General features: G+C 43.7%; 1 protein-coding gene across 3 annotated transcripts in view; it reads right to left on the bottom strand.

Annotated features, from left to right (window-relative positions):
- Positions 1 to 22,626, bottom strand: part of LOC102452866 (pinopsin-like) — a 106,278-nt gene that overhangs the window by 81,567 nt on the left and 2,085 nt on the right. For 2 of the 3 annotated variants that reach the window (XM_006114559.5, XM_006114560.5), the window contains exon 2: positions 18,465 to 19,238. The exons of the other annotated variant lie outside the window; for it this stretch is intronic. In XM_006114559.5, coding sequence (XP_006114621.3) covers positions 18,465 to 18,813 — 349 coding nt within the window. In that variant the 5' untranslated portion in view covers positions 18,814 to 19,238. The remainder of the gene's footprint in view (positions 1 to 18,464; positions 19,239 to 22,626) is intronic. 3 annotated transcript variants of the gene reach the window in all.

Below are 22,626 nucleotides of genomic sequence, written 5' to 3'. Positions count from 1 at the left end.
TCAAAAGAAAAAAGGTGGCCTTTCCAACACACTCATTCTTTGGTTTCTTTTTTTAAAACCTTTTTAATCATGCATTCCCTCAGTGTATGAAATGCGAGCACGGGAAGCTTTATGTGAAAAGTATAAAAGTGGGTTTGAAGAAAAAGGCAACTGGTATGAAGAGGTCATTTTCAAGTCGACATAAGGCCCAGCTGCACCTTGCATTCTACCTGCTGCAGTTACATGGAGACCAAGGTGTTGTGAGGAATTTGTAAGTGGTAAGATTATGTGATATAATGGTTTCTGTAAGACTCCATTTTGTGTCTGCAACACTCCATTTTGTGTGGATAGATTCCATTTTGGAAAGGTGCTTGGGTGAAGCTGGATCAATCTGGCTGCAACTGGATTTTCCCACCACAAGCTCTTTTACCTCACAAGTTGCGTACCACAGAGCTGTTAATCACATGAACTTTTGCACCACTGAATGGATAAAAGCCCTGCACCTGTCAATCAGGCAGCGTCTTTGTTCCATCTGAGATGTTCCATCTCTGTCTATCTGAGACCAGGACAGTGCGACTCCTCAGGCAGCCCAGGCCCCAGCACTGAGGAATTCCAGCAGTGCTACAGTGAAGACAAGATCCAATATCATCACAGGATTTCTCCATTAGCATCTCCCTGGTGTTCCTCCTGACGAGCTTCCCAATAGCTCAATGGTCGATGTCCCAGGATTCACGCTGTCCTTCATTTATCAACACTGTATTGTAAACTTCCTATTTGTACGGGGTCTATTCTATCATCTTTTTCTTCTTTACCTGGGATATTTTGAGCCTAGGCTTTCTGACTGTTACTGGTTCCTGTACTGTCTTCTAAGGTTTTGTATTTTAAGGATCTGACTGTTATTATTGATTGATTAAGTATTTCCCCATTTTCCCATCTTATTTTTTTTATTATTATTAATTATCCCTTAATACACTTGCTAACCTGATTTAGTGTCGGTTTTTCTTTAATTTACTTGAATTGAGTAACACCCCTTCCGGTGTCAGAGACAGTATTGGCCAGGAGGCATGCACTCCTGAGAGACAGGGACAACCCAAATTCAGGGTTTGCTGCAATTTATTTTGTTGCCTTAGTCCCTGAGATAACAAAGGGGAGTGTTCAAAAGTGAAATCCATGTACCATTTGGGCCCTGGGATTGTTTCTCATGCAACTGATTAGTTATTGTACTGAGCAAAACACTTTCATCCGATTTGCTATAAATAACAGATCAAAGCACTTAAAACACAGCCCCCCAGTTGTTTTCAAATCTACAGCAGCTGTTGATGTAGGAATAATGTAACAGCAGTAGCAAAAATTTTCAAAAGCTAAGTCACTGGCCAGTATGGGACGCATTGGGGAGTTTGATGACCTGGCAGTTGAAGTCCCCTTACCAATTATGAGCAAGAAATTATTGTTGCAAAATATAATACTAAACATAGAGGGAAAACAAAACTTGCCCAGTGTACAAGTTTTATTCTAACTCTAAAACCTGCAAACTCTCTCAGTTTTGTCAGTCGTTTGCTCCACCATGTACACAATCACCCATAATACATTCTGCAAATTAAATCATATCCTCAGCTACAACTGTGCAACCCCATTTAGAAAGCTTACAGATTATGCTATCCGCAACATCTGTGCAGACAATATATTTGCACAGGTGTAACAGAGCATACTTTTGTCTGCAAAATCTCATATGAGAGAGGGTGCAGAGAATGAAAAGAGATGTATCTTGATTATCAGAGCACAGCTTGAGTTTGTGGTGCTGACAAAGAAGAAAACATTATACACACAGCAAATTTGACATGGAATTTAGTGAGACACAGTGAATATAGAAGCACACAATACCATTTTTTACCAAGTCTCAGAGGAGTAGCCATCTTAGTCTGTAGCTTTAAAAATGAATAGTCCTCTGCCACCTTAGAGACTAACAAAAATGTATAGAATCATGAGATTTTGTGGGTAAAACCCACTTCATCAGATGAAATAGCAGTAACTTTTCCACTCCAATTCATCTGATGAAGGGTTTTACCCATGAAATCTCATGATTCTATATATTTTTGTTAGTCTCTAAGGTGCCACAGGACTATTTGTTGCTTTTTACAAAAAACACTTTTTTTTTTTTTAAACGATAGAACCAAAAGCTGCATTGGAACAGAAATAGCTATGAAAGTCAAAACCAGTGCAGAGCACAAGTATTCCAGCAGATGGCCTTCTGTCCTTAAACAACCCCAGAAAAAATATGAGCTCAATGTGGTTTGTTGGCAGGACCTTTCTCTGCCTGACAGAATTCTTCAAGGCAAAATTCCTGAAGTATGGTGGCCCAGATATAAGACTTTACACACTGGGGTAAAAGAGTGCCACTTGACTATTACAACATTACATGGCCTACCTCTTCAAAACCTTAAAATTTTTCAGAACAGAGGTGCATGCTCAAACAAGCATTGTTGTTACTAAAAAACTAAACATTACTGAACCAACTTCTGTAAGTTGTAGGCTACTAAGTACAGGCAGTCCCCGAGTTACGCGGATCCGACTTATGTCGGATCTGCAGTTACGAATGGGGCTTTTCTCACCCCGGAGGACGGGAGCAGCGGGACGCCCAGATGCGCCGCGGTCCTGCCGCCCGCGTCCTCCGGGGTGAGAAAAGCTGCTCCGCGTCTCCCCCCAGCAGACCACGGAGACGGGAAGCAAAACCTCGGAGCACGCCGGCAGCGGGACAGCCGCGGTGCGTCTGGGCTGTCCCACTGCCCGCTTGCTCTGCGGCTTTGCTCCACGTCTCCCTGGTCTGCTGGGGGGAGCGCCCCTCCCCCAGCAGACCAGGGAGACGCGGAGCAAAGCCACAGAGGATGTGGGCGAGACCGCGGCGCGTCTTGGCGGTCCCGCCACCCGTGTCTCCCTGGTCTGCTGGGGGGGAGGGGGCGCAGCTAGTGCACTACTGGACCAACCCGGCAGCACCCCAGCTGCTCTGCCCCAGGCGTCCCCAAGTTAGCCACTGCTGAAACTGACCAGCGGCTGACTACAGGAAGCCCGAGGCAGAGTTGCTCTGCCCCGGCTTCCTGGAATCAGCCGCTGATCAGTTTCAGCAGCGGCTGAATTTGGACGCCTGGGACAGAGCAGCTGGGGTGCTGCCAGGTTGGTCCCCGCAGCACTGAGGTGTGGCGCTGCGGGGACCTACCTGGCAGCACCCCAGCTGCTCTGTCCCAGGCGTCCAAATTCAGCCGCTCTTGAAACTGATCAGCGGCTGATTCCAGGAAGCCCAGGGTAGAGCAACTCTGCCTCGGGCTTCCTGTAGTCAGCCGCTGGTCAGTTTCAGCAGCGGCTGACTTGGGGACGCCTGGGGCAGAGCAGCTGGGGTGCTGCCGGGTTGGTCCAGTAGCGCACTAGCTGCGCCCCCTCCCCTCCCAGCAGCATTCTTTATACTTCCCAGGAAATTCTCTGAAAGACCAAACCTGCAACATGATGAACGCTCTAACCAACCAATGGGGATGCATGAGAGCTGAAATTGTTCCCACACTGCAATATTTCAACTACACATGTCTAAGAAATGTAACTATCAGTCAGAATGCACAAAAACACTTATCTTTAGATCCTTTTATTCCAGTATGATACTGGCAGACTTTAGTGATCAGATTACCATTTCCTTTATGTCTTAAATTCTTCCACTAATTTAAAATTGGAAAAGCATTTTGTGCAGAATCACAATCCGTTGTTTCTAAAACCCAGCTTTTTAATGTCTCCAAGTTAGTCTTTCAAAGTAGAGCCAAATTCAGACATCAAAGATTTTTTCCTAAATGTAATCAGAAAAAGTAGAGGCTATTTCTTGTGAGACCAGACCTTGTTAAGTGTTTTGTTTTCTTTTTTTCTTCTTCTACTTGTATAACTTGTAGTAGTGGTCTATTCAATCAGCAAAATTTTGCAATTTTATTTTAAAGCATAGGTCTTCTTTACTTGAGCCTAACAGGCATAAGGCAATTTGAATTCTGACTATATTTAAAAGTAAGTGATAAGGAACTCGTCCCACAGCCAGACCTTTTCAGATAGCCTGGAAGCACAAAGTACCAGTCCCACTCAATTTTCTTCTTCACTATTATTTCCTCTTCATCTTTCCTTACTTGAAATTCTGTCTTCACTTTTTTTCTCTTCTCTTTCTCTGGTAAGGTCTTCAGGATTTGGAGTAGCTCTTACTCTAGTTGTAATGCAGTGTGTAAAGGATAGCTTAAAAACTCAGGCCACTTTTTCCTTATCTTTTTTTCTGTAGATGGATTTAAAAGAAAGCTTTTCTGTTTTGAATTAAGGGTGATTCTAATTGCTATTCCTGCTTTGTTATTTGACATTTACTAATAGCACAATTTTGAATAATGTTTTTAACATACACATATAAACCCACTTTCTTTACAAATGTCTTAATGTAGAAAAGAGTTCCCTCTTGTGTCTGAATGATATGAATACAGGTAAATATAATTACCTGTAAATTTGTGTACACCCTACATTTTCATTAGAGCTTACAGGGTACAAACAAAATTAGTTTTATATTCTGTCTCCAGTATTCAGTTCCACCATGAAATACAAAGTCAGTGTGGGAACATGAAGCTTCTTAACTCTCATCAGGCCAACACCTTGGTCCTTCTACTATCCAGATGTCTTTGTGTTATGGAACATGCAAAGTAACATTGCTAATATTAGACAATGCTCTCCTATGACATAAGTAGATTTATGCTAGCTTGGCAGATTTTTATTTGTATAATTAAATTGAATAATATGTTTATTTTAAGCACCGTTTCTATTTTATCTATTTAAACATTCAGTTGTGCAAAATTATGGGATTTAAGCTTTTTTTTTTAATTTGACTTAAATCCCTGCAACTGTGACCATTTATGTACTTGGGGTCTGATGATTATTTAATGACAGTAGATGTTGAGATTCAAAAAGTTAAAGCTTTATAACCATTAAAACAAAAATGATCAACACCACATATCAAAATCCTCAAAGTAGATATCCATCAATTAAACCCTAATCAGTTCTCCAGCAGCATTTTTCTTTCTAAAACTTTTGATTATTGATGGAAATATTTTTTGTTGGCTGGTCTGTGTATGGTGAAAGACATTTACTGCAGGTACTGGTTAAAATTCTAATCCTTCCAAGTTGCTACATATCACATCTCTCAATTGCCAGGGGAAGGAATTCACGGACCATAATTCCGTAGTGGTAGTACCACTTCACTGTGGCAGGGCCACACTTCTAACATGGTATTAATATTACGGAAGACAATTCCCTAACAAAGTGAACACTAACTATAGGATACTAGCAGACTTATCTAGCATTGCCCGGGTCCTTCAGGGCAGGGCCCTGGTGATGGGAGGGTACAGGAGGGTGAGGGTGAGGGGATGGGGTGCGAGAGTTAAGGTTGAGGGATGAAGAAATATTCAGCGGGTACACATTTACACATAGGAGGGGCCCCAGTGTGCATGTGGAGCCAGATTTTGAGCCAGCTCCCCACACGTAATGGCTCCTACAGAGCTGCCTTCCCACCCCCCACCCTGAGCTGCTGCCTCTAACACAGAGGCAGCAGCGCAGGGGGGTGGGCAGGAAGTCCAGCTTCAGCAGTTAACCATTTACTCATTTGCACAATTACATCTCTAGCATTGGTGATGCTTAATTTGTGCACTTGGAGCTTGGCAATTCATAGCCCTAGCACATCTGGGCTTGCTGAATCAGTTACGCAGTGCTTTTTTTGTAAAAAGTGCCAGTACTACAGGGGAAAAGTTGTTAAGCTCTGACTGGAGGTGCTGGTACTGCGTCTGGAGGTTCCGGTACTGAGTACCGGGCAGTACCAGCACAAAAAAAGCACTGCAGAAACAAATGTAAAAGAATTGCCTGAGCCCCGACACCTCTTTCATTACAAATCAAGCACTGGGCGTTGGTGTGATTCCTGTGCGAATTCCTGCCTTTGGTAGGAGTTTGGAACTGCCTAGCAAAAAGGGGAGTCCTCACCACAAGAGGAAATAAATAAATGTGTGTCAGTAGTTTGTTTTAGTTGTTTAAATAAAACATTGTCTCTTGAAAGCAGCTCAGAAGTCTGGGACATGAATAGTCCCAAGGGAGGTGGACTAATGGGAGGAGTAAGGATGCAGGGGTCTGCTGTATATGACAACCTACACCTTAACTTCAGCATTTTCTGAGTTTCATGCAACTGTGCAATGTTAGGTGGTCTTTTCCGGAGGGATTAATAATGTGTAATATGGACACACACACTCCATGCTCCCACCTACTGAACAATTTATTGCACCTTTAGAAAGATAACAGGAAAAGTAGGACAGCTAGAAACAATCCACTTTCAGCAGCTGCCATTAATCCTTATATCTCTAAAGTCTGTCCCAGTCCTAAATAACACAAAGTCTTACTTATATTCATCCTCAAATTCAGTTTTAAGCTAGCAATTGTGCTCTGTTCAGTGCAGGCAAAGTTTCATAAAGCATTTACACTGTCTCCTCACACTGTGAAGAGACTGTTTAATCCTTAACTTTGTTTTTTGTGTCACAAAGTGTTTTATATACAACAGAGTATTACAAAAATCCTATTTCAGTCTGCACTGACTGATATTTTTTTCCTGTATGCCATCACCCGATTCCTCTACTGCAGTCTTCCCATCTCACAAGGTCATGAAAAACAAATACACCTACATTTATAGGAATGCACACAGGGGAGTAGACCCTCCCCATCCAGGTTACGAACACCAGAGTTACAAACCAGCCAGTCAGCTACACATCTCTTTTGGAATTGGTACAGGTTGTACCTCCCTAAACCAGGACTCTCTGGTCCAGCAACATCCATGGTCCAGCAGGACCATGGATGTTCCTGGACCAGAGAGGCCGGGGCAGGGAAACCAGTGGTGGGCGGGTGCTCATGCATCGCAGAGACTGCAGCACCAGAGGGCTCAGGCAGCACAGGAATCCCATGATGCAGCCGGGAGCCTGTGGCAGAGGGCTCTGGCAGTAGTAAGTAGCACTGTGGCAGGGGCTCCCTCAGCGCGGGAAGCTCCAGTGGCACAGCTAGGAATCTCATGGGAGAGGCTCAAGAGGTTCAGGGAGCCCCGCAGCACAGCTAGGAGCCCTGCAGCAGGGGGCTCAGGCAGCGCAGGGCGCTCTGGAAGTTTGTACAAAGCTGCTTCCTGTAGCGACATGCTACTAAGGGAGAATTTAATGCAGCCAGGAGCGTGGCAGGGGCTCGGGCAGTGCAGAGAGCCCTGAGGCAGGGGGCTTAAGTGGCAGGGGGAGCTCCACAGCTGGGAGTCCCAGGGCTGAGGGGTCCAGCCAGGGCTAGCAGCCCAGCTGGCTGAGGGCAGTGGGGGCCAGTTGGGACCAGAAGCAGAGCCAGCGGGCTCCTGGGAGGCTGATGAAAGGGGACCTCCTCTGGTCCAGCAAATTCCCTTGTTCAGGACTGGTCAGTTCCCAAGGGTGCAGGATCGTGGAGGTGCAATCTGTAGTACACAATCAGGCAACAGCAGTCACAAATAAATAAAGCAAACAGTACAGAACTATATTCAATGTAAACTACTAAAACAATAAAAGGAAAACAGCATTTTTCTTTTGGACAGTAAAGTTTCCAATTTGTATTCCATCAACCTTTGAAAGAACCATAACATTCAGAGTTATAGACATTTCAGTTATGAACCACTTCTATCCCCTAGGGCTACATCTACACTGCACATCATTGAGCAATAAGATATGCAAATGAGGAGTAGGGATCATAGAATCATAGAATACTAGGACTGGAAGGGACCTCGAGAGGTCATCAAATCCAGTCCTCTGACCTCATGGCAGGACCAAATACTGTCTAGACCATCCCTGATGGACATTTATCTAACCTACTCTTAAATATCTCCACAGATGGAGATTCCACAACCTCCCTGGGCAATTTATTCCAGTGTTTGACCATCCTGACAGTTAGGAACTTTTTCTAATGTCCAACCTAAACCTCCCTTGCTGCAGTTTAAGCCCATTGCTTCTTGTTCTATCCCCAGAGGCCAAGATGAACAAGTTTTCGCCCTCTTCCTTATGACACCCTTTTAGATATCTGAAATGAATATCGACGCACCTCAGTTGCATACCTAATGAGCCACCATTTTTGTGGCACGGACTTTTGCACAAGAAGGAGCTGTCTACACTGCTCCTTCTTGAGCAAAAAACTCCCCCTTTTGCGCAGAGCTGTTCTTCCTGAAAACAAGCGGCAGAACGGCTCTGCACAAGAGGGGTTTTTTTTACTCAAGAAGGAGCAGTGTAGACAGCTCCTTCTTGCGCAAAAGCCTGTGCCGCAAAATGGCAGCTCATTAGGTATGCAAATGAGGCACGGCGATATTCATCCCCACGCCTCATTTGCATATCTTATTGCGCAACACTGCACAATGTAGACGTAGCCTAAGTGTTTGTAACTCTGAGGTTCTACTGTACAATGCTCTATCTGCTCTTGCTGCACCTTATGCTGACTGTTTCACCTCAATCTGTGATCTATGAGATACCCTATGTTGGTCCACACTCTTCCCTTTGAAATTCTGCCTGGATTTACCAAGTGGTTTGTGAAACTCAGCACATCTTTTGGTGAATTCAAGACTGAGGCTATGTGGAAGAGCAGACGCGCTCTTCTGGAAGCCCCTGTATTCTTCGTTTCATGAGGAATAAGGGCTCGTCCGAAAGAGAAGGTTTTTCCAAAATTTGGCCCAGTGTAGACTGGCCAAATTTCAGAAAAGCCTCTTCCAACAAAACTATTGGAAAAAAGTACGCAAATTGCAGAGGAAACTCACAGCTTGTGAGTTTGAGTAACAGTTTAAAGGCCTATCCAAAGTCCATGTCAACCCACAACTGCTTGTTCTAGAAATCTCATAAAAGTACACTATTTTCTAGTTCCAAAAACACTAAAAGCATAATGAGATTTGCTCCCTTAGTGGCATGTCCATATTTGTGCTTCAAGCCAAGTTAAAACCTAGAAGTGTAGAAATAACTGATGGTTCTGAACCTTATACATAATTATATACATATTTTAAGCATAACTGTGAGCTAATGCTGATTTTAAAAGATGGTTTAATTATTCATTCTGAAAAAGCTAGGTTCTTTTTTTCTGTTCCTGAATTGTTCATAAACAGGCTTTGATTTTTCCAGCCACTATATGCAAACAAAATACAGGCTTATTGGTTGACTGAAGCCTTGTCACTTTGACTAATTGCTCTCCATATGGTGTGATGGATCCCTTAATTACATGTGGTCTCTGCTTTTGACTATATTGCTGAAATATTTGTATATTTTATGTTAATTATTTGTATAGTTGTATATTTTATTTGTATAGCATATTTTAATTGTATAGCATATTTTAAATGACCACCTATGGTCATGTAATTATTTGGTATCGTTAAAATAATGATTGTCTATGAACATCCTCTAACCATCCATTTGGCTAACAGGAACATGGTAAATAGTAAATAGCAAATAGCAGCCTCTAATAAACCACTGAGCATGTGCAAACTGATTTCTTTTCAGAGATTTACAGCCAGGAAGACATTCCTGCTGTAAAGCACTTAGGTGTTAGAGCTTCTCATGGCTAAAAGAATTTTAAGGTGGCAAACAATGTGTTTTTTGCCTAACCTCATCCAAGGAATGAGCTCTACTGTTTTTGCTAAAACTTTCACAAATTACGTATTCAGCCTGAGGCAAGCATCTACTATGGAAAACTTCAGCTCAACCAGTTGAAGTTTGGCAAAGTCATAACAACTGAAACAGAGTCCTAAGTAGGAAGGGTTGGGCAATGTCAGCAATTAGCAGCAGTACCTGTGCCATCTATAAAGGAGCCATGTAAAATAGTTTACTCGGCATAGTCAATGAAGTGGGGATTTAAATAATCCCTGCTTCATTAAAATAAAATTGGCCGCCGTGCTGTGCCGATGATCAGCTGATCCGGCACAGCGCAGCAGTCTAGACGGTACCGGCAGTCTAGAGGGTACCAGAGCAGTCGACAAAGGCTTTCCTTATTGACCGCACCGCGTCTAGACTGCCACGCTGTGCCAGATCAGCTGATCATCGGCACAGCACAGCAACCAATTTTATTTTAATGAAGCGGGGATTATTTAAATTCCCGCTTCATTAACTATGCCGAGTAAACTATTTTACATGGCTCCATCGACAGAGCCATGTAGTCTAGACGTGCCCTAAGGGACTGCTCATCCAATTTGAAATCAATTAATAGTGTCTTGAACCTGCAAGATGCTCAGCAGCCTGTACTCCTCCTGAAGCCAGTCGAAGTTGAGAGAATTCAGCACCTTGCAGAATAAGAGCTCAGGAGAATAATACAATAAATCTGCTGACCCAGACCTCATCAAAAGCCTTCAGGAAGGAGGTGGGTAAGGATGGGCCTTGGGTGATTGCAGAAAACCAACAAATGTGGGCTCTGCATACCAGATGGGTCAGCATATTGCAAAGTCACGGACCACTCATGGCAGATGGATACCTTTCCGCAGACCCCTCTCATTTATATCAAAGGACCTCTAGCTCCAGTACCTACACTGATCTCATCTGGGGTTATGTGACACTGGGGAAAAGGCCATCTCTTGAGTAACCAGGTCCCAAATCACTTAGGGTAAATAAAAATGAAATGGAATATGAAGATTTAAAAAGAAAGGATAGAGCAAGGATGTCACTGTATTGCAGCTGTCCCCAGAGTGACTCTCCCTAGCATTTCCAGTTTATCAATAGCATGCCATTTGTGTCAATTATGGAAAAGATTAAAGCAACAAGAGGTCAGTTTAGTTCAATAATCCAGAAAATGTCTGGTTACCAGGCTGGGGTATAGATTATTTAAGTAGTACTTCTGTTGGTTGTGAAGTATACAAAAAATGATAAATGGTATGTGAATCAATAGAGGCTGTGGTTTATTGATTCACAAGCTATTTACTGAATAAGTGTGTTTGGAAGATGCTTCCTCTCTAATGTTGGTTTGTCACTTTTCAATGTTTAGAAAAAATACAAATGTAAACAACTTAGATATATCATTCTGAAGCCCCCCCCCTCCCCCATACACACACCCACACTTTTCTCCAACAATATGCTTATTTGATAATTTGCAAAGGATTTTTCATGTAAGGAAATATTCTTACTGAGGACACTGGCAGACACATTAACGGGGCAAGCTGTAATTGTTCTAGGTGAGACATCTTATGGCTGAGAAGTTGGATAATCTGAAATATTTTAATTATCACCTATGTGATCATGTAGTTATTTGAAATCATTGAAACAGCGATTGTCTCTGAGCATCCTTTAAGCATTCACTTGGCTAACAGATTGGAAAATACCTTTTGTCCTAATTAAACATTTCCTAAAAGAAACTGTAATGGAAAATAAATGTCAGCTGTTATAAAGGAACCATTTGCCTAATTAATTGTAATTTAAATAGGCAGAGAAAAAAGGCAGTCTCTCTTCCCATTGGCAAGTTTCAGAGATTGCTGCATGAAATGTTTTTATATTTTACAAAATTTAAGAAAGTGATTTTAATGACCTTCAATTTGGAGGTGCTAAAGCAGGTGGAAGAAGATCAGAGGCTATTAAAGGGATTATATAGAACACAATTTACCCTTTAGGTCCTGGCTTCACTTATAGCCATCTACTCCTAGCAATGTCAGTGAGGATGCACAATTATAATCCACGATAGGATTTGGCTTCATATATATTTCAACAATATGTTACTTCACAGATAAGTTAAATGACTAAAGAAACAGCTGGCCTTGGCATTTTGTTGCCTCAACATTAGGTCATTCAAACAGCATGTTTGACATAAAGCATAGCATTTCCTACATTAACACTGCGCACCAAGATTAAGGAACAGTGCTTTCACGTGCAACCGATTAAACCTAACTTGGCCAGAAAACACCTTCCATCTTTTTAAAGAGATCAGACAACCATGTCCTTTTAGACTTGGCTCAGGTTCAAAGTAACTTTGCAGGAAATCCTAGATGATCATTATCTTCACCTAAGCCTCTTTCAGCTAGATGTGATCTGATATGTTGTTTACATATTTTCTCTAGCAGTATAGCTTAGTGTGCTGGTTGCTGCAATCAACCGAAAATGGCCATCATGTGTGACTAGGTAACTGAACCTAAAAGATGCAACACTACCATTAGTTTCTCTATTTCAGTGAGTATCATATGTCAACAGGGCTTCATGTTCTGTTGCTTATGGCAGGGAACACAAACCTGGTCTGCACTTAGAAAAAGTGAAGTTGACACAGCTACATCAGTCAGGGGTGTGTAAAATCCACATCCCTGACCAACATAACTATGTTGAAATAACCGCCAGTGTAGATGTGTCTATATCAACAGAAGAATCAGAGGAGGTGTAGGCTGCATCTACAATGGGGTTACATGGTTATGGTGGTATGGGCTCCGTATTGTAGACATACCCTGAGTCAGACTGGACATGAACTGAACTAAGGGTGACATGCAGTATTGGATTATCCAGTGTGGGACCATGCCAAAGGTCCCTGACCAATTGAGAGCCCCCCCAAAAATGGGCAGCCTCCCACTCTAATCCCGCTCTACCCATGGGATAAGTAACATACACTAAATTTTTCACTATCATAATAAGGACAGCTATTTTCACAATCCCCAAAAGCTGTGAATCGGTAGAGCAGACAGTGCTCACAATGACTACCTGACAATGAACTGAAACCTACCCATTGTGCTTGAGGCACACTGAGCATGACGACGTTATCAAGAACAACTACAGCTGACGGCATCAGCAAAGATTTCATTTTTTAAAAATAAGGCTGTTAAAGGTCATTTGAAAGGCAGCAATGGGGCAGAGAACGATCATATAACCTAATATGGGCAAATTTTCTCTCATCCTCAACTCCCTCCCCTATTCATATGTCAACAGTGTCCATCTGCTATGTAGATTGGACAAATGTCTCAGATGCTTCACCAAAGAATCAATGCACACAAAATGGATATCAGACAGTATCACAAAGAAAAAAGAGTTTCTTGCCATTTCAACCAGAATGGGCATTGTCTCAACGACTTGATTACCTGCATACTGCTTCAAAGGCATTTTAACACCAGACTTGAAAGAGAAACCTCTGAACTGTCATTCATGCTTAAATTTGACACTTTACGCTGGGGTCTTAACAAAGGCGCTAATTATCTTACCCATTACAAAGATAGCTTCCCCAATTATCACCACTAATATCATTAGCTCACAGACATTTACCTCTCTCCTCCCCATCCCCTCTGTTCTGAAATTTGATTTGTCCTTTTTATACGTGTTCACTTTTTTTTAATTGTATCCCTTTGGTATATATGGTCACGCCTGTTTTCTTCCACATATTGATCTGAGGAAGTGGGTCTGACCCACAAAAGCTCATCACCTAATAAACCATCTTGATAGTTTTTAAAGTGCTATATAGTCCTGTTTTTTGTTTCACCTTGGTGTTGGTTGCTGGGACTGCCAGAAGGGGTTGGAGAAGCAGTCAGACAGTGAGTTCCCCACCTTCCTAGGAGCAGTGGGGCTCAGGGATTTGTTTGTCAACACTAGTAGGCAGGCTATGGCTGCGGAGGCTTCAGGCTCCAGCCCTGGGCTCATGTGGCATATCTTCAGACTCTGTATTCCAGTCATTGGGCTTCAAGCTGCAGCCCCCTGCTGCCTCCCTTAGTCCTCTCCACTCCCTCAGGGCCTAATTTGTCCCCAGGCTTGCCAGAGCTGAGTAAGTCTGATGCTGGGAAAAGTGATGCTTGTATGTTTGTTAACAGCACTTTGCACAGCAGGCTTATTAGCTAGCAATAAATACATGGATGTGTATGTGTGTGTAATTTATTTCTCCCTAAAGCTCACTAAGTGTTTTAGGGAAAAGTGAGAGTGGCCACTAGCAAGAGTTGGTAGCTGCACTCTGAGGCTACCAAAAATGTGTCCTGAGAACTCGTATACTAATACAAGCCCCCATCCTGCCTTGTTCCTCTGAACAGGCAGAGCCCTGCACGTATACAATGCAGGTCTGTTCTTGCAGTGTCGACATGGAGCTCAGTGAGACTCCATGTGGGGTGCAGAGACCCAGGCATGTGGAAAAATTTACAGGATCTATAACGTTAGTCACTGCATTGTTTTTTACAGGGATATTTTTATTCACTCAGCCTCACTCTAGAATTAAGTCATTGTTTTTATATAAAAAAAGAACGTCCTACAGAATTACCAAACCTACTTCAACATACGCACGGCCCAAGTCTCCAAATTCTTCCTTCGGGAGTTGCTAGCATGAGTAAGTACTAATGTAAGTATGGGTTTGCTGCATCAGATGCTTAAAACAGTAAGAGACTACTATATGTGATGTCAGGGTTACTTTTTCTTTCTGACTATTTAACATGTATTTGGCTTAAAGGTACAAGAGCTGAGAGGGTTTACAGGAGTCGTACATGGTGTTTGCTTGTGTTACAACAAAATCAAGTGGAAATTGTTCTGTCACCCTCACCAAGGGCTGAATTCAAAGGGGCGACCCTGAATGTTGCAACACCAAACTTCCAAGTGCCTAGAAAATCACAGGAACAACACTGACATCCTCAAAGCCTAAGGTAGGCACCTAGGGTCTCTCTACAACGAAGGGGTAGAGTCACCTTAGATTATAATCCACAAAAGACAAAGCCAACATGCTAGGTGTGGTGTTACCTAAGGCAGCCTGGCGGTGGGGGTGTTTGCCAATAAGAGAGGTGTGCCTTCTCACTGAGCTCAGTGAGGCTCTTTGTGGAATAGGGTACGACCCAATGAGACCAAGGATTCCATAATCTGGGTCCCAGACTGGTGACATGTCTGTTAATTAGAAAACTCTGGTACCTCTTCACTTAAATAAAGAGTGCCCTGTCCTCCCACAGATTCCAAGGCCAGAAGGGACCCTTGTAACTATCTACACTGACTTCCTGTAATCCAGGCCATAGAACTTCCTCAAAATAATTCCTGGAGCATACTCTTTAGAGAAACATGTGATTTTGTTCCAAAAATGACCAGTGATGAAGAATTCACCATGACCCTTAGTAAATTGTTCCAAATTCCCTTAATGGTTAAAAATGTACATCTTAAATCCAGTCTGAATTAGTTTAGCTTCAACTTCCAACCACTGGATCATGCAATACCTTCCTCTTCTAGACTGATGATCTTAGTACCAAATACAGGCAGTCCCCGACTTACGCGATTCCGACTTACGTCGGATCCGCAGTTACGAACGGGGCTGCCCCAGAGTACACGGACTGCGGGACCTCGCGGTCCTGCCGCCCGTGTACTCTGGGGCTTTCTCTGCGTCTCCCTGGTCTGCAGACCAAGAAGACGCAGAGCAAAGCCGCAGAGGGGCTCGGGCAGCCTAGGGGCGCCTGGGCTGCCCCGCTGCCCGAGCCCCCCTTCCCCCCCCCCCCGCGGCTTTGCAAAGCCGCGGGGAAGCCGGCAGCGGAGCAGTCCAGGCGCGCTTGGGCTGCCTCGCTGCCCAAGCCCCCCAGTGTCAAAACAAAAAAGTAGTCAATAGAATGGCCTTCTGTTGATATGCGCTTTAGCAGTTAAATTCCTGGACTAGCATTGCTCATTAAAAGTGCTGTCATATGGGTAGAAATCAGGTAGATATTGCATTTTATTAATAGGAGCAGAACTGACTTAAACGGGGCCTGCCTGCATGTTGTGTAGTCTTGCCTTATGTTTGTATTCATTCCCATCAGTGTGACAGAAGCTATTTGCATATATATGTGCAACACCATATGCACTTAAGTTGTGGCCCTCAGCATGTGCTGAGAGTATCATTGTGACCCCTGGGGCTTCCAGAGTTGAGTAGCCCTGATTTACATGGTTAACCAATGAACCTGGGCTCATCGATTAATGTGCACGATTACATTCGGCCCCTCCCCCTGTGCGGCCTCTGACACGCCTGGGAGGAGGGGCAGGCTCCTTATGTGTAATGGCTTATGCCAGTCTCCCCCACCCCACCCATGCAGTAGCAGCACAGCAGGAGGGGAAATGGACAGGCAGGAGCCAGTGCATGTAAGGAACCTGCCCCCCCCCACATGTCAGAGACAGCAGTGGAGGGAGGGGGCAGGCAGGAAGGGACAAGCTGCTTCTAACCACAGGGAAGTGGGGGGGGGGGGGGGGAGAGAATGGATATGAGAAAGTGAAGATATGATCTCTGTAAAGACATAAGCCACATCATCCTTACTCCCCAACCCCACACCCCTACGGCTAGAAGCAGCTCCCATTCCTTCCCTCCTATAGAGGGCCGAAAGGATGCTGCTGGCCATGTTCTGGTGTGAACCCTCACAGAAATCAGGGGGCCTGTGACCCTGCATGTCCCCCACGTTGCCTCAAAACAACATGGTGCCAGGTACCAAGAGAGGCAGGTCCATCCTGAAGATGCAGCTAGGCCTGGAGAGCACTGGGCCAGCAGGGTTGAGCCAGTTCAGCCGGCCACCCCCATTCCCATGTGAGAGAGGTGCCCGGCAGCGTAGGTATGTCACCTCTCCCCGTGCAAGCATTACAGATAAGAAGGTAAATAAAAATGAGACCCCCGCTACTATTTTGTTTTAAGAGGGGCTCAGCTGACTTGTAGTTAATTTGAATGTTTGTACAGTAATTCCTCATTTAACACTATAGATATGTTTCAGAAAACGATCATGTTAAGTGAAAACGTGTTATGCAGGGTCAATTTTTCCACTGAAAATCATGGAAAAGGTGGAGGTTGCGTTTCAAGTAGTGGTGTCTGTTGGGACCAGGACGTAAGGTTGGGGGAGAAAGAGGATTGGGTTACAGCAGGGAGGGGAGGTGTTTGGCTCTGGGGAAGGGAGGAGAGGGGAGGGGAGGGGGATTGGGTTGGGAGTATGCCCCTGTGATGGGTCTGCCAAGACCCGCACTGCGCCCAGCGAGGGGGGGGGGGAGAAGGTCACCGGGGAATGGTGCTGCAAGAGGCGAACCCTCCACCAATTTCCCCTGCGCAGCTGCCGGCGACAGGCCAGCTAGTGAAATCGTGTTATTCCGGGGATAGCTGTGTAATTCAAAAAATGTTCCCTTTTAAAAAAAAAAAAAAAAAAAAAAAAAGATCGTGCTATCGTGAAAACATGTTAAGCGGGCACGTGTTAAATGAGGAATTACTATACTACATAGTTCTGATTAACTGCAGTTAAACTGCTTGAATAGAAGTAATTTTACCAGGTGTCCTTTATTCAACATAGGTGACCATATCTCCCTACTAGGGATGTTAGATGTAGTGTAAATGAATAGTTGTGTGACCACATCAAATGTTAGTGGTTACATGACTATCCAATAGCCCCCAGGGGAAGAAACAGCAGCCAGTGGGCTCTCAGCCCCACTCCTAAGGAGCCCTCTGCCACCCCGCACTGCTGTCCCTATATCAGATACAGAGGCAGTACTGCAGGCAGCAGCAGCCTGTCTGTGGGGCGACCACAGGAGCGACCAAGCTCCCCGTGAACAGAGGCTGTTCCACGGCAGCAGTCCCTGTCCATAGGCAGGTCAATGCTGCTCCACTGCAACCTCCTCTGCTCCTGACCGCTGCTTCTGATAGCAGCACGGGGAGGGGGGAGAGACAGGCAGCTCTGGTCTTGAAAGTCAGTTCCTCAGATGTATCAGCTCCATCTGCCCCCCCTCACCCTCCATGCTGCTGCCTCTCTATTAGAGGCAGCAGTGCAGGGTGGAGGGGGTGGACAGGCAGATCTGGTGTTCGTGAGGAGGCAGATTAAAAGCCTGCTCCCCAAGGGTACCGGCTCCTGCCTCCTCCGCCCCTTGCTGCCTCTAATACAGAGGTAGAAAGGGCAGGGTGATGCATGTAGTCAACAAGATTAACCGATAGTCATCTACATGTCGTGTAGTCATCTACATGTTGACATTCCTCTTCCCTACACAAGACTCATATCTAATGTCTCAGAGTGCAGACTGGATACTGAACTATACAGAAAACCACCCCTCCAAGTAATCTACAGAACAGAATTCTTGTATGCTTAAATACATTGGTGGCTCACAAAAACAGAACCGACAGGCACAGTAAAACGATCTGGATATAGGTTTTTGAGAAACAAGACAGCAATGGGGCTGAGAATTTATTTTCAGATAATCTGAAAATACATGTTAATTATACACTACCATTTTATTATTGAGTGCTCACTGTGTTAATGTGGCAATTGCCTAGTGCAAGATAGATGCCTTGGATGTTTACCTTTAGGAGAGCATCAGTTTGGGGTAGGGAGTCCACATTTGGTGATCTAATGCTGCATGAGATGATGACTATGCATCAAATACTGCAGGAGTGTGTAATCCAAAGTGTCATGCGTGGTCTTGGAATCCCTCGCTGATTTTCCTGACAATGCTAGTCACACTGACAGTACACATATACATTCCACATCCATCATGTTAAAAATAATAGTAAGACAAAAATGTTTAGACTCTTACCAAAGCAGGAATTGACAAAGCCATACCACATACAACCATACTCCCCTCCAATCCATCTACCGTGGATGTTGGATACAAAACTGAGTGTGGTGCCAGAGATGCACACAAGCATATCACTGGCACTGATGTTCAGCAGTAGCATGTTCACAGGGTTGCGCAGGGCTTTAAACTTGCAGAAGAGTATGAGAACAATCAAATTATTCAAGAAGCCAAAAACCAAGATAAATCCAAGAAAAACAGCCACTATGGTGTGCCCTGTTCTAGAGAGTCCAGTTCTTGACTCATGAGGATCTGCAGCTGCTTCAAAGCTCAGGTTGGCTGTCCAGTTGGTACTCATTTTTGACATCATAGCAGACCAGAGAACGCAGAAAAATTAAATGTTTTACTCCCAGATCTTCGAGCTACTTTACAAAAGTAGGCCTCCATCACAATGCAAATAAGCACTAGATTACTGTGGTCTTCAGTCAGTCAACTAACTGCTTCTTGACCATTAACTAGAATAGAAAATAGTGTCTCACTGTAGAAAAGCTTATTGCATTGCTTATTCTTGTAATCATTTGTGTATGAAACTCTGTATGCTGAATAACAGAAGAGACTGAAAGCCTCCAGGGCACCTTCATTATTTAAAAGTTGGGTTATCTGAGATAATTACTTTTAGGCCACAGGTAGAAGGCATCTTATAAAGCTGCCTGAAAAAGGTTCTTCTTCAGAGCAAAGCCTAGTAATGGCATTCATTCCCAGTGTCACAAATAACGTCTTCCTGGCACAAATATCCTGCACACATGGAAAGAAAACAAGTATTACACCCAATACAAAAAAAAACTACAAAAAAAAAAAAACTACAACAATAGACTATATTGTCTTTTTTAACAAAAGTTCTTCTTGCCAAAGCTCAGTCTTTTATCTGTATAAAATGAGTTAATTGACGTCTTTGAGCGCCTTTTGTACTTATGAAAGCTATTTCAGAAGGTTTCTCTGTAGCCAGCAGTTTATGATGCAGAAGACCAGGTAAGCACTTCGTAAGTCAAGCACTAGCACGAGGAAATGGTTAGTAAAGAACATGGTTTTAAGTTAGTTTTCCAGTGCAATACTGTGTCACTTGCGGTGTGTGTATAGCTCCCCAAACTGTAAAACGGGGGTGGGGAAACCTTTTGTTGAGGGACATCAAGCCATAGGAGGGGAAAAAAAAAAAATCAGTCAGGGGCCACACGCTAATCAGAAGCAAAAAAGAAAAACAATACTGACCTGGCCCCAACTGGAAAAAAAAAAATCTCTCAGATATGGCCCCCTACGGAGAAGCTTCTCCACCTTAAAGCCTCGGGAAGTGGTGGGAAAGCGGAGGCCTGGGGGCTGCATGCAGCCAATCAGGCTTCTAAGTGTGGCCTGCAAGACATTTTGTTTTCCTACCGGAAATATTAAAGTGAAACGCACGTGAACCAAGAGATATGCTGATTGCACACAACATTGACTTGTGTGCACTCCATTTGCATCCAATCAAAGAGCTGCTAAGGTTCAAGCGGCATGCCCCGCACATTTTAGGTACACATGCACAGTTAGCAAAACCACCCTATCCAGGGAAACCATCTTGGTTTCAAAAGCTTCAGATGGGTAGCCAAGTTAGTCTGTAACTGGAAAAATTAAAAAAAAAATAGCCATTCATCTGAAGAACTAGGTTTGTACCCACGAAAGCTCATAGCACCATCTACATGTTTTGTTAGTCTTAAAGGTGCTGCACGACTATTTGTTGTTTTTTAAGTTTTTCCATCTTGGTTACAACAGCCCCCAGAGCCTCAATACCCGCATACAGCCTCCAGACCATGGGGGGGGGGGCAGCATTAGAGGTTGGGGACAGCCCCCAGAGTCTAGTCCCCTCCAGACAACCTGCAGGACAAGGGGGGAGGGGTGAAGGCTGGGGGCAGGCCATGGAGCTGGCCAGCCCCACCCCCTCAAGCACACCTCCAAACAGTCTGCATGACGGAGGGGGCCACTGGAGGCTGGAGATAGCCCCCAAAGACCAGCCTGCAGTGCTCAGCCCCACCCCAACAGGCTACAAGATGGGGGGGGGGGGCACTGCCTCATACAAGGCCCCCCTCTCCTGGAGCAACTGCAGGTCAGGGGGCAGCAGCAGGCCAAGGGTGCTAGGGTGGTGGCTGGGAACCCAGCCCGGACCACTATGTGAAGCACAGCCTCAGTTGGCGTGGCAGGCAGTGGGTCTGGAAGAGCAGGGAATGCAGCCCTAACCAGGGCTGGTGGCAGTGGGACTGGTGCAGTGGGGAACACAGCCCTGACCAGAGCCAGGAGCAGATCTCAGTGGCCAGAGCTGGGACCGGAGCAGCACCAATAGCAGTTGGGAGCCTTGACCTCCTCTGGTCTGACAAACTCACTGGTTCGGGACCCGTCAGGTCCTAAGGGTGCCAGACCAGGGGGGTCCAACCTGTAGAAGTAACTTTAAAGCAATAGCAGGGAAGCATGCAGGGACAAAATGCAAATGAAAACAAAGAAAAAAAATAGGTGTATTACATTAAGCAATCCTTGGACACCAGTGTCTTGAAAAAGAAGTAACAGCTAATTTAGAACCCATCCTTTTGTATGCATAATTGGGTTTATGTTTTCCAACTTGCATTACTTTGCATTTATCAACCCTGAATTTTATCTGCCATTTTGTTGCCCAGTTACCTAGTTTTATGAGATCTCTTTGTGACTCTTCACAATATGCTTTGGATTTGACTATCCTGAAGAATTTTGTTTAGCCTGCAAACCGCACCATCTCACTGTTTGCTTCTTTTTTCAGGTAGGGTATGTTTTTGCCATCACTGTCTAGTGCCACAGACTTCTCATGTACTGTATACTACAGTAATACTTAGCTCGTATGGGAAAACACAAAGCAGTTATCTATGGGCTTGAGAAATAAATACTAATTGTTAAAAACCACACACATCGGGGATGTGTGCTAATACTTAGCCTAGTTTGTATTTATTTTGGCTGTAAAGTCTGCTTAAATTTCCAAGAGGACATAAAGATACCTAGTGGGGAAAGAAGCTTCAGGCGGTAGCCAAGTTAGTCTAAACAGGAAAAAACAAGTGCTACCAGACCATTTGTTTACAGACTAACAAAACATGTAGATAGTTCTGTGCTAGACAAGAGTAGGTCCCATATTAAAAACACAAATACCATAGCCTGTATTTCTTTATAAATTTAGCTAAACCACATGCCAAATGATAATGTTAAGAAAGTCTCTGGACTTCATTTAAATTGAGATCCTAAATTGGATTTATCTGGTTAATAGTTTAATATTATCATATAACTAAGTGATATGAATATCCCAGGTGCTCAGTTCTACTGTGAGATGTTCCAGGACTCTCAGTACCTACTTCACCATGATGTGGGATTGAGCCCTAGATCAGTATGATTTTTCACCTCTTCTGATTAGCAAATTCTTAATTGAACAGTCAACCCGACTTTTTTTTTTTTAATATTACATCTCTAAGTGGCTTTACAACAATTAAAAAATATCATTAGTAAATAAATCGCATGGCATTCGTCAGACCCTATTAGCTTGCTTTGGGGTGGGAAGGAAAACACTGGAAATAATCTGAAACAGCTTTTGACTTTAAAGTTATTGAACTTACTAGCATAAGGGACTTCTGTTTATATTTTTGAAATTATATTTTTTTATTTCCAGTCGAGGGATTCATAATGTGCATTATCTTGCAAAGCTGTAAACTATACCAGCAAAGGGTCCTCAATTCACCCCCAAGCTTACTTGTTGATAAAATTGTTTTAAAAAAACCCACAATGAGATGTCCAAAACCTCTTGCCAAAAACAAACAAACAAAAAAGCAGCCACCCTGCTGGTACACATCAGAGTGGTATAACAAACTGTAGCTTGTTGGGGTATAGCCCTGAACCTGATTTAAAGTTTCACAGTAAATGCAGTGGTTCGTTTAAAAAAAATGAACTTAAATACATTTATCTAGCATAAAAGTGTACTGAAAATGTAATGTTTAAAACTGTTTTGATATTGCAAAGTAGGTCTTATAGCTGAAAGTTTTTTAAAGATGCAAACAACTAATTAGTGGATTTTATGATGGATTAATGAGCATCCACCTTTTAGTCAACAATTTAAGGTACTTTTTTTTTTACTATATTAAAACTCAAATAC

This window comes from Pelodiscus sinensis, chromosome 1 (assembly GCF_052426305.1).
Source record: "Pelodiscus sinensis isolate ZL-2025 chromosome 1, ASM5242630v1, whole genome shotgun sequence".
NCBI lineage: Eukaryota > Metazoa > Chordata > Testudines > Trionychidae > Pelodiscus > Pelodiscus sinensis.
The sequence above is the reverse complement of the archived record's forward strand: the minus strand, read 5'-3'. Positions and strand labels throughout refer to the sequence as shown.